Source organism: Eumetopias jubatus, unplaced genomic scaffold, assembly GCF_037043125.1.
Source record: "Eumetopias jubatus isolate StellerSeaLion01/CBP00866 unplaced genomic scaffold, mEumJub1_p1.0 scaffold_3, whole genome shotgun sequence".
In the NCBI taxonomy this organism is placed as follows: domain Eukaryota; kingdom Metazoa; phylum Chordata; class Mammalia; order Carnivora; family Otariidae; genus Eumetopias; species Eumetopias jubatus.
The window spans coordinates 101,400,295-101,412,695 of NW_028274809.1; the positions used below are offsets into that span (position 1 = coordinate 101,400,295).

Genomic DNA, 12,401 nt, shown 5'->3' on the forward strand with positions numbered 1-12,401 from the left:
CCTTAAGCAGTGTGTCTGGATAATTATAAAGTGTGATTTGGACTATTTCCTTAGAGTCACAGACCACAAAGGTATGTCAGAGGCACAGCACCTTCAACAGCTCCAACCTCTCCGAAAATCTTCACTCCCATTGCCAGATAATCTTAAGGTGTACATACACAGAATTAGAGTGACATCTAATGGTCACAAAACACGTCACATGGCATTTCTTTAAAATAGCACTACATCCACATTCTAGGCTGAAAAGCTAATTTAGGCCCCCTATCAAGCACACATGCTAGGCTCCTATTTGAAATTCCACGACTCGGCGGGCCCTGAGTGATCTGGAGGACTATTAGAAACCACACTACACGTTATACAAACAACATCTCACTTCATTATTCCACATTAGTTCTACCAGGTCCATTTCTCTCAAACCATCAGTTCAAATGACGCTGATAAGAGTAAGTAGGTTATTAAGTGAGTAATAACCTGTCAATCACTTAAAACAACCCTCAGCAGAATTCTGAGCATACCTGCAGAAAAGAACTATTTGCATTCTGCACATTTGGAGAGCAGATATCGCCTGCCCTCAGTCAAACACTCTGAACATACATCATTCTCATCCTCCTCCTTTGAATAATTATCAGGGAGTGTAAAGAGCACCCAGGGTAGCATTTACTTTGCGGTGAGTTATCCAAACATAATCAGCCGGGCGTTGGCAGAAAGGCTGGGGAAGTGAGCGCCCGTCCAGCACCACGGGGCGCTCTTTCTCACCGATTCCACCGGCACGCAGCGTGCTGTCTTCTTCCAGCATGAGTGTGTCGTCGTCTTCCAGACTCAACACAAGCTCGTTCGTCTAGGAAGAAAGAAAACCTGCATCTCATCGGTACCCATATGTGCTTCATATTTGGTGAAGGCTTCTCGAAGACACAGAATTGTTACTCTGGGTCACAGCAATAACCAAAGTCACCTGCTGTTCCCGTCATCATCAGGGCAGAAGCAAATGGATGTGAACACCTACCGTGTGAGCACACTCTGTAAGTGCTGGGGAGACAATGCCCTAAGCATGGAGCTCTGGGGCCAGGTCTGGATGAAAATTTGGGTTCCACTGATGCCCCACTCTGTGTTCTCCACAAACTACATAGCCTCTCCCGGACTCAGTTTCCTCCTCTATAAAAAAACGGGGAGGGGACCTGGGTGGCTCAGTTGGTTTAGCATCCAACTCTTGATTTTGGCTCAGGTCATGATCTCAGGGTCGTGAGATGGAGCCCCATGTCAGGCTCTGCGCTGGGTGTGGAGCCTGCTTAAGATTCTCTCTCTCCCTCCCCACACCCTGCTCCCTCAATCTCTCACTCTAAAAAAAAAAAAAAAAAGGGTGGGGGGGGAATGAATCTTCTCTTTCGCCCTGTGGTGAGGATGAAATGAGATGAAGTACAGAAAACCGTATGGGAGTGTCAGTCACAGAGCAAGGCCTCTCCATGTTAGCTGCCACTGTTCTGTGGCTGTTGTCCTCACCACCGTCATTGTCATCTCATCCTCACAATATTCCAAGAGTCAGAGAGGTTAAGAAACAGACCCAGAGGGGGGTGCCTGAGTGGCTCAGTCGGTTAAGCGCCTGCCTTCAGCTCAGGTCATGATCCCGGGGTCCTGGGACTGAGCCCCATTTGGGCTCCCTGCTCAGCGGGGAGTCTGCTTCTCCCTCTGCCTCTTCCCCCCACCCCCACCCCCACTCATGCTCCATCTCAAATAAATAAGGAAAATCTTTAAAAAGAGAGAGAGAGAAAGAAAAAGAAACAGACCCCAGAGTACACGGAACTGAGGCCCCTGAGCTCTGACCAGCCTGACTTCGGAGAAAAGCAAGTTTACCTGTATGGCCGAAAGTCCACGTATCTAAAAACCTTGCTCTACCTAGTAAACACTTGATCCCACGTCATATTAGCTTGACCCCATGTCATACCGACTGTAACCTTTCTATATGAGGTTTGGGGTGGGAGTGGATGAGTTGGCCCTCCAATGAAACTTACAAATCCAGTTAAACATTATAATATAGGAGAAGATTTTGAGTTGATATCTGCCCTTAAAAAGCACATAGAAGTGACCACTAGTTGGACACACAGTACCACCTGTCAACCAGAATGCAGCTGCTTAGCAACATAATCTATTTCTAGAATGTGGCTAAGAGAGAACAGAAAGGCCACTCCAGCAGCTAAAATAGAAGGCCAAGAAGCCATGCTCCACAGTCCACAACTTCACCCACTAGAGAGCACAGGGCTTCACCTCCAGAGTACACAGATTAAAGGGGAGGGAATGTTATTTTAAAAAAAATCATTTTAGGGGCACCTGGGTGGCCCAGTCAGTTCAGCATCTGCCTTTGGCTCAAGTCATGATCCCTGGGTCCTGGGATTGAGCCCTGAGTGGGGCTCCCTGCTCGGCAGGGAGCCTGCTTCTCCCTCTTCCGCTGCCTACCGCTCCCCCTGCTTGTGCTCTCTTGCGCTCTGTCAAATTAATCAATAAAATCTTTTTTAAAAAAAATCATTTTAGAATAGGTAGCACATAGGGGCACCTGGGTGGCTCGGTCATTAAGCGTCTGCCTTTGGCTCAGGTCATGATCCCAAGGTCCTTGGATCGAGCCCCACATCAGGCTCCCTGCTCAGCAGGAAGCCTGCTTCTTCCTCTCCCACTCCCCCTACTTGTGTTCCCTCTCTAGCTGTCTCTCTATCAAATAAATAAAAAAATCTTTAAAAAAAAAAAAGAATAGGTAGCATATACTCATGATACAAAATTCTCCAAGCACATAGGGAAGGAGAGAAAAGTAAGTCTCCTCCCAACCCCTATCTACCAGGTAGTCTAGTTTCCTTCCAGAGAACTTACACTAATTCTGGCGTATCCTTCCAGAGGCTGTCTCTGTACACGTTCATGCAGGCAGAAATGTGCAGGTAAACTTTTCCAAACACATAACAGCATACTGTATGCTATATTCTAACACATGACTTTTTCCTCTTAAAATATAGCTTAAAATCATTCAAAATCAGTAATACGAGCTGCCTCAATTTATCAAGGCCGTGGGCTATTCCACTGAAGGGATACACACACACACACACACACACACACACACACACACACACACACACACACACACACACACTGTCCCCAGGCTATTCCACTGAAGGGATACACACACACACACACACACACACACACACACACACACACACACACACACACACACACACACACACTCACACACACTGTCCCCAGGGATGGACATTCAGGTTGTTTCCATCTCTTGCTACCATAAACAACTCTGCAACAAGGCCGTGGGCTATTCCACTGAAGGGATACACACACACACACACACACACACACACACACACACACACACACACACACACACTGTCCCCAGGGATGGACATTCAGGTTGTTTCCATCTCTTGCTACCATAAACAACTCTGCAACAAATATCCTCATAACATGTATCATTTTGCCTTTGTATGAGTTTTATGTGTAAGATAAGTTCCTAGAAGTAGAATCGTTAGGTCAGAGAGCACGTGCAATTTTATTTTGGCAGATATTGCTAAATGACACTCCAGAGTCTGTACCACTTTACAGGAACGCTACCAATCACTGAGAGTACCTAGTCCCCAGAGCATCACTGACATGGTATATTATCAAAACCATCTGATCCTTGCCAACCTAACAGATGGAGAGTAAGTGTAGTCTGAATTTGCATTTATTTTGAGTCAAGTTTATTTTGTTTTTTAATGGACTCGAAGGATAATTTTTTATTTTTTTAAAGATTTTTTTTTTTTTTATTTGACAGAGAGAGAGACAGCAAGAGAGGGAACACAAGCAGGGGGAGTGGGAGAGGGAGAAGCAGGCTTCCCGCTGAGCAGGGAGCCCGATGCGGGGCTCGATCCCAGGACCCTAGGATCATGACCTGAGCCGAAGGCAGACGCTTAATGACTGAGCCACCCAGGTGCCCCCGAAGGATAATTTTTTAAATGGAATTGTAAAATAGCATCATATACTAAGAAAATCAGGCCTTTTCTGTAATATAAGTTAGAAAATTTTCCCCGTTTTCACTTGTTTCTCGATTTTTTAGTTTTTTTTCCTAGAAAAAGGTGCTAAATGTTTAAAGTAAAATTATCAATTTTTTATGGTTTCTGGGTTTTCTACCACACTTAGAAAGACCTTCACTCTAAGATTAATTTTAAAATTCCCCATTCTTTTCAAATGTTTTTGTCAATTTCATTTTTTTAAAGCTTTTAATTATGAAGAATTTCAAACATACAGAACAGCACAATGAACCCTCCACGCACCCATCACCCAGCTTGAACAAATGATCTACTCATGTTCAGTTGGTTTCACCTCTGTCCTCACCTGTGAGCTTTATTTTCACCTTTAAGTCATTAATCCAGTGGGTATTTATTTTGGCATAAAAAAAAAGATATGGATTCAATTCACTGTTTTCTGGATGTCTCCCAATTGTCCCAGTAACACTTACTGAATCCTCATGTTTTCTCCATAGCTTTAAAATGTCATATTTACTATATACTAAATTCTGATATATATTTGGGTCAATTTTTGGACTTTTAATTCTGTGCCATTGACCTAAGAGTTCATATGGCAGCACCACACTGTTTTAATTACTAGAGTTTAATAATATGGGTAATACATGTCAGGGCTAGTCACTCCCCTTTTTCTTCCTTTTCCCAACTATTCTTATTTATTTTTTGCATATTAGTTTTATAATCAGCTTCTTTCATTCATATATATATATGGGGTGGCATTAAATTTGTAAACTAAGAAAAAATGGACATCTTCATACTGTTGCATCTTCCCATCCAAATATCCTAAGCATTTCCATTTAAGTCTTATGTTGGATCCCTTTTGGCATGTCTATTGTTTTGTGAAATTCAGGTAGAATTTCATATAAATAAAATGCACAGATCTTAAGGGGAGTTCAGTTCAATGAGTGTGGACAACTGAATGACCCTCACTAGCATTTTGAAGACTCCCCACTGAGCAGGAAGCCTAATGTAGGGCTCAATCCCAGGACTCTGAGATCGATCGTGACCTGAGCCAAAGGCAGATGCTTAACCAAATGAGCCACCCTGGTGCCCCAAGCATTTATTTTTTAATTCACCTGATTTCATTGTCTTCTCTAGTCCTAGATACCCCATAAACTCAATCAGCTTTCAAATAACTGTATACCAGAGATTACAAAGAAAATGGCATGAGGGTATGGCTGTTGCCTGTGAATTAGTAACTTCAAAAAACATTTTTTTGCAAATTTAATTTTTACATTAAATATTTGCTGGATATAGAACATGCACGCTTTTTAAAAAACACTTTTTTAAAGGATCTACTACTAACAAGGGCTTAGTGGGGTTTTTTTTTTCCTTAATGGCTGTAGAAAGGGTATTTACAAAATAAAAAATGCTATTATAATGGGAAATATCTTAGAAGTACATGTGTTCATTCATTTATTCACTGAGACAGCCAACAGTGATTACTCGCTATATGCCAGATACTACTGTACATATGAAACGTACCTTTGCCTTATGTGCTTGATGAACCATCTTTAGTTTATCTGAAAGAAAAAAGAAGTCTTCATAAAAGATTATTTTAAAACTTCATTTGAATAATATGAAACAGGAGGGTGCAGCTATGAAATTGAGAAACTTAAGTCCTTGCCTTATGATCCGTTCACTTAAAAATCTAGTATACAGTAGAAAAAAAAAATTACTTTTATATATCATCACCTTAAAGGTCACTGCTGTTTAAAGATATTTGAAAGCCTTCGTCTTTGACACACACAACTGGGTGCCATAACCTGCAATGAACTTGGCACATTTTCCCTTAGAATAGAAGACAGGTGGATATTACTCGATCCTGTTTTTTTGGAGTTGCAAAAGGCTATAATTAGCAAATAATGTAAAAAATGTCAGACATTAACATAAGCAGTTCAAAAAAACCTAGTAATCTCTCAGAATACATATAGTGACAGGAGTCAAATGATTATCCTGACAACTTGTTACCACTCTCTGAGCTCAGGCTCACTGGTTATGTGAGCAGGGCTGCTAATGCCCAAAGAATGTCAGTATTTGCCTCCTGGTTTTCAAACACTGCACAGGCTCACACCATCTAACCGCTTTATTCAATCCTCCTTTGCTCCTTAATCTGTTTATCTTGATGTCAGGCTATGCTGTGCTTTTCCAGTAAGTCATTTCTCCACATTCGGTGAAGTCCGACTCTGCATCAGTGAGCTCTTAATTATAGCAGGGGCTCAGCATTTAATGGGATTCAAGTCAGAAAGTTTCCAATTCTTCAGTTTTGTTTAACCATCCAACTAATGTATTATGATTACATGTATTATTATATCTGGACAAACTCTTAACCTTAAACTAAAATTCATTTCTATCAATCATGCCATTTGATTCAATAAAGAATTCCAATAGTAAAATGAAATGAAAGGATCTACTTAAAAAACAGGCCCTGATTTAACTCTGTTCTAATAATACGAAAGAATAGGGTAGCTACCCAGTTAAGAACCAGCACTGAATTACCCATTATTTTAAATAGTCAACTTTCAATTATCTATTGCAATTTTTAACACAAGGTCAGCCTAATCCTAGGACTGCAACTATGTACCGTTAAGAACTAAAAATAAATCTAATCTAGGTGAAAAAATGCATATTAGGAATGTAAATACACCACAATTGCTAAAAATAAGCTCAGAATGTATGCAAGAAAATAAACAAATTGGCTTTTGGATTATCTATTATTCTGAGTTACCTATTATCTTTTTCTCATTATAGATAGATATTGGTTTATTATTATAGACAAGTTAGAAAAGCCAGTATTTTAACTAAAAGGATCCTACTTAAAGTCTGTTACAACCAACAAGCAAAACTGTGGTTTGACCTTACAAAATATTAGTCATGTTCTACATATTTTGCTAATGAGCCTTTATTAGAAATATCCTTGCTCTAATGGGTCCTGCAAACCCACAATAAGAAAGCCACATTTTTTTTTAGCAGAATAAGAAATTATTTAAACAGAAATTTTCAGATTTTTCCCTCCAACAGAAACTAGTAAGACTTGGTAAGAGGGTCAGGGAAACAACCAGCTAGCAAAAGATATTGTACTAATAATGTCCTTTTCCTTGCTGAATAATCTCTTTCACTTGTTTTTACTTCTTTAAAAAAAAAAATCTTCATTACTAACAGAAACAACATCTGTGGGTATTGTACCTGAAGTGCAAATTCCTTGAGGAAAGTAACCTCATAAAAATAAAAAGAATAGGGGCACCTAGGTGGTTCAGTCGGTTAAGCGGTTAAGCGTCTGCCTTCGGCTCAGGTCACAATCTCCAGGTCCTAGGCCCCACCGACAGGTTCCTTGCTCAGCGGGGAGCCTGCTTCTCCCTCTGCCTGCCACTCCCCCTGCTTGTGCTCTTTCTGTCTCTTTCAAATGAATAAATAAAATCTTAAAAAAAATAAAAAGTAAAAATATATTTGTGGTGCATTTGACGTGTTCACACAAGTGTGGTTTAATCACACACGGCCTTATGAAATAAACAGTATCAGCAACTCCACACTGCATAGCCACCCATAGTTACTGTACACATGACACTGTACATGTCATGTACACAGGCACAATGTCTAGGTGATCAGGATTTAAAAATAAGACCACATCCAATGTGCTTTAGAACACAGTCTGGTCGGGATAAATCCGTCATAGATGTAGATGTCAATTAGATAGGAGGAGGGGCCCTAAGAACTCTCAGACTCTCCGTGGTCTGGCCAGCGAGCCAGCCCTTTGCCTAAGGGCATGGGGACAACAACCAACAAAGCTGAAATCTGACTCTAGACCCTTTCCACTCCCCAACACCCAATGTGTTCTATTCCCACAGAGCAGGGAGCAATATTGGAGGACAAGGGCAGGTGAGAAAGTAACGTTTGGCCTTCCTTTTTGAACACAAAGCAGCAGATTGTTACAGAGCCAAACCCAGACTGGGTCACTGAAAAGTCTATCAAAACCCCAGTGGTTCTCTAATTTCTCATCTCACAGTTAAATGTGTTCATTTCTTCTGCCAATTCACCTGAATAGTATACAAATCCTAAGACAAAACAGTGTTAATAAGGTAGGACAATATAAGAGGTACATTACCTACCACCGTGATGATTAACAGTCAGATATTCTAATGCATTCAGTATCTAAAACTTATCTTTCAAAATGACTTATATGGAACACAAGTTGGAATATGTATGCATATGCATGCACGTGCGTGCACACACACACACACACACACACACACACACACACCATGCAAAAAGGAAATGGCATCTGTAGGTTGATTCAAGTTTAAGGTTATATTGCAAGTCATTATACTCTGAAAGCCACGAAAGCCAGAATTGAGAAGTTTTGTATTTACTTAACTGTGCTTTTTATTCCTTTCTCTTATTCAATATTTAGTATGTAAATTCTTTAAGCCCAATAAATCAAAGTACTTTCCACTCAGTGCCTTCAACTTCTGTTTGACTACCCCTTATGACCTCACAATTAGTCTCTGGATATTAAAATGCATACACACGGTGAAGATTGTGATTTCAAAGTATTTTAGGTCATAAGTTGCTCTACCAAATGGGAACAGAATTAAAAGCCACTCCAAAAAATGATCTAAGGTAATAAAAAATTTATACTTCAAAAAATGTCTATACCAATTAACAGAAATTAGATGCGTCATAATTTTCAAGTGAGGTCTCAAAGTTTGCTGAGTGTCACTATGCTGAAGGTTAATAACCATACCATCTTTATACCAAATAATGAAACCCAACTTCCTGCCTCATTACTGCATTGTTTAATCAACCCCTGCAACATGCAAAATTACTATATACTATGCTTAAGTTATTGGCATTTAAAATGTTTAATCTCTTCTTTTAATTCCTAGTCTGAAATCATTTTTCTTTCCCGGTTACCAAAGAAATTCATTTTAGACATCGTTTGCCAAACATGTTATTTGTTCCTCATAAATAGGCCACTTCCATACACTATTACAATTTACTTCACTGATACACCAGGATTCCTATATTCCTAAATAAATTTCCATATTGGTTTTTACTTACAGATAGTAAACTCATTTTTGAAAACCAAATTCAAATTGCTATCAACATAAAACTAACGTAAAATTATATTAATATACATTTTTAAATAAGTAAAATTAGTTACCATATTTATAATTTCTGAATGGTGGTGGCAGGTTGGTCCTTAAAGGAATATCTATAAGAGAAAGATTATTTTTATTATATTCACGTAGACATTTGTAGTATATGCAGTCTTTTGTTACGTTCTCCAGATCTCTAGACTAAGCTACTTTGAAAAATTTGATAGAACACAAAATGAAGCTAACATGCCATCAAAAATCAGCGGTCATCTAAAACAATGGAACCACTGAGGAAATGTTGAGCTGTTACTAGCTGAACTAAGAATTCAGTAACATTATTAAATGAATTGTCATTTTATTAAATACAACAGCATCTATGTACATTCAAAATATATAACATTCCTGTGTGAGATATTATTTTCTATTAGGTGACATTCAGTCAGCATATGAACCTGAGAACTCATTCAGGCCTGTAATGGAAACCAATGATCTAGATGAGTGTTATTACTCTTACCAAAATTCAGATAACCTACAATGTAACTCTAACTCAGCAAAGAAAACAAAACAAAAACAAATTAAATATTCTTTTTAAAACAGAATTTCAAATGTTAGATCTGTTTAATTTATTAGCACTTAGAGTTCCTGAACAAGACAATGAAACACTGTGAAGGTATGAGGTAAGGAACAGAGGGCCCCGTGAAAGTGCTCACAGTTAGAGGTGCCTACATTCGAAGAAATCAAATCACTGTCTTCCATTCAGTCTGGACTTCTGAGAGAAGAGACAGTGAAGGCAAATGACAGCACTTTCTCTTTCTTCCTTTGGATGTCAGCTCAAGGGCCACTCCACCGAGAAGCCTCCCCTGCAGGCTCTGCTGAGGGTGGGTCTCCCCTCAAACGGTTTCCTTCATAACATTCCTTACAACAGTAGTTCTGTTATGTTGGTCTCCCTTCCTTACTAATTCATAAATTCCTTGAGATTAAGACAGTAGGCCACAGCTCCTGAAACTGAAGACCGTGTCTGCCACATCATAGGTTATTAGATAACTGGTTCCATGAGGGCAGGGACTGTAGCCGATTTTCATTGTGTTACCAGTACCCAAAAGAGTGCTGGGCACATGTCAGGTGGTCAAAAATATTCATGAATGAATAAATATAACTTAAGCCTTTCATTTGGCAGTTAAGAACTCCGAGGTCCTGGTTGGCCCAGGGTGTCAGAGTTAGGGCTAGAATCCAATCTTCCCATTCTGCAGCAAGGAGAAGGGGTTCTCTTCTGCAATGGCAGAAAGACACCAGCCATTCAACCCATTTGGTGAGATAAGAATTTTGGTGCACAAACATATAAAAAGGCCTGAGGAGGAAGAGACAAAAACTAAACACCTTCCTTACGAAAGAGGCAAAAGAGGTGGCTTCTCATTTTGTGCTACAACAAATAAGGCTGCAGGTAGTCTTATGCGGACGTGCACTTGCATTTCACCCAAAAGTGGAATGGTAGGGGTTGGTTTACCCTTTTAAGAAACTGCCAACTCATCTTCTAAAGTGGTTCCTCTTTACATTCCTACCAGTGGCCTATCAGAGTTCCAGTTCTTCCACATCCTAGCCAAAACTGGGGTTTTAATTAATAAACCTTTTTAATTCTAGCCATTTCAGTGGGAGTGCTGTGTTCTCACCATGACTTTATTTTTTTAAATAATTTTTTTTAAGATTTTATTTATTTATTAGAGAGAGAGACATTGAGAGAGGGAACATAAGTAGGGGGAGTGGGAGAGGGAGAAGCAGGCTTCCTGCCTAGCAGAGAGCCCGATGCAGGGCTCAACGCCAGGACCCTGGGACCATGACCTGAGGTATGTACGTCAGAGGGCAATTTGATATGTATGAAAATTACATGTGCATATACCCTCTGACCTAGAAATTCCACTCCAAGAATTGATCACATACATTCTCACATGTGTATGTAATATAACATACATACAAGGGTGCTCTAGTAATATCTTCAAGGTATGTTAAAGGTAAAGGAAAGCATAAAGCAGACCATTATTTTTATTTATTTATTTTTTTTAACATTCTTAGTTTATTGATCCTCTGATGAAAAATCTGCACAACCACCACAGATAAAGCCACTGCAGCATCTTTACTCCTTCTGTTGTCCAATCTCCAGCTCACTTTTTGCCAGCACCAACGTTGGCTTTTGCAGTCCCCCTGACTTTGTTCATTCTGTTCTTACGTTCCTTTTGCTGTTTTCTTGATGTCTTTTTCTTCTCATACAGGCCATGTCTTGCAAGTCTGTGTTTGGGTTCATTTTTCTTTGCACAATCCAAAGAATCATAAATCATGCCAAAGCCGGTTGTCTTGCCACCACCAAAATGGGTTCTGAATCCAAACACAAATATGACATCTGGTGTGGTCTCATACATTTTGGCTAGTTTTTCCCGAATTTCTGTCTTAGGTACCGTTGCCTTTCCAGGGTGAAGAACATCAATGACCATCTGTTTCCGCTGAAGTAGTCGGTTAGTCATGAACTTCCTGGTCCGGATAGTTACTGTGTCGTTCATGATGGCGGCGAGGTCCAGACCATTATTTTTAAAGTAAGCGACCTTTTGAGGCAAATGGGGGGAAAGTAAGCATATGTTTGTATTTGCTTATATGTTCATGGGGTAGGGGAGAGCACGGTGTACTGGTCAGAGAACAGAAGCGGAAAGGCGAGTTTTTACTGATTTCCTTTTACGTTCTGACCTTAAAACTACATGCATTATCCATAAATAAAACTTTCTTAAAAACCCACACATCTGAATTACGAAATGTGTTTTTCTAGGCAGATGCTTAACGACTGAGCCACCCAGGTGCCTCTCACCATGACTTTAACTTGCACTTCACTAGACTAACGATGGTGAGTATGACATATCTTCTTTGCTCAAGTGTTTGTTCAGATCTTTTAGCACTTTTTAATGGGGTTAGGTCCTGCCTATGTAGTTGGAAGGGATTTTTTTGTTGTTGTTTTCTAGGCACAAGTCTTTGGTTGGATGTTCTACAAATATTTTCTCCAAGTCCATGGCTTGTCTTTTCATTTTCTTAACAGTGTATTTTGAAAAGCAAACTTTTTCATTTTGATGAAGCCTGACTAATCTTTTACAGTTTGTGCTCACTGTGCTGTATTTAAGACATTTTTCCAAAATCAAAGTCTTTAGCATTTTCTTCTGTGTTTTCTTTTATATAGTTTCTGCTTTTATATTTACATTTACATCTTGACCAATTTTGA

General features: G+C 39.7%; 1 protein-coding gene across 2 annotated transcripts in view; it reads right to left on the reverse strand.

Annotated features, from left to right (window-relative positions):
• The window catches only part of CUNH2orf76 (chromosome unknown C2orf76 homolog), a 91,317-nt gene that overhangs the window by 40,531 nt on the left and 38,385 nt on the right, over nucleotides 1–12,401 (reverse strand). For both annotated transcript variants that reach the window (XM_088021762.1, XM_028101304.2), the window contains exons 3-5: nucleotides 9,214–9,264; nucleotides 5,538–5,575; nucleotides 757–838 (exon numbers count right to left, since the gene is read on the reverse strand). In XM_088021762.1, coding sequence (XP_087877888.1) covers nucleotides 757–838; nucleotides 5,538–5,575; nucleotides 9,214–9,264 — 171 coding nt within the window. The remainder of the gene's footprint in view (nucleotides 1–756; nucleotides 839–5,537; nucleotides 5,576–9,213; nucleotides 9,265–12,401) is intronic.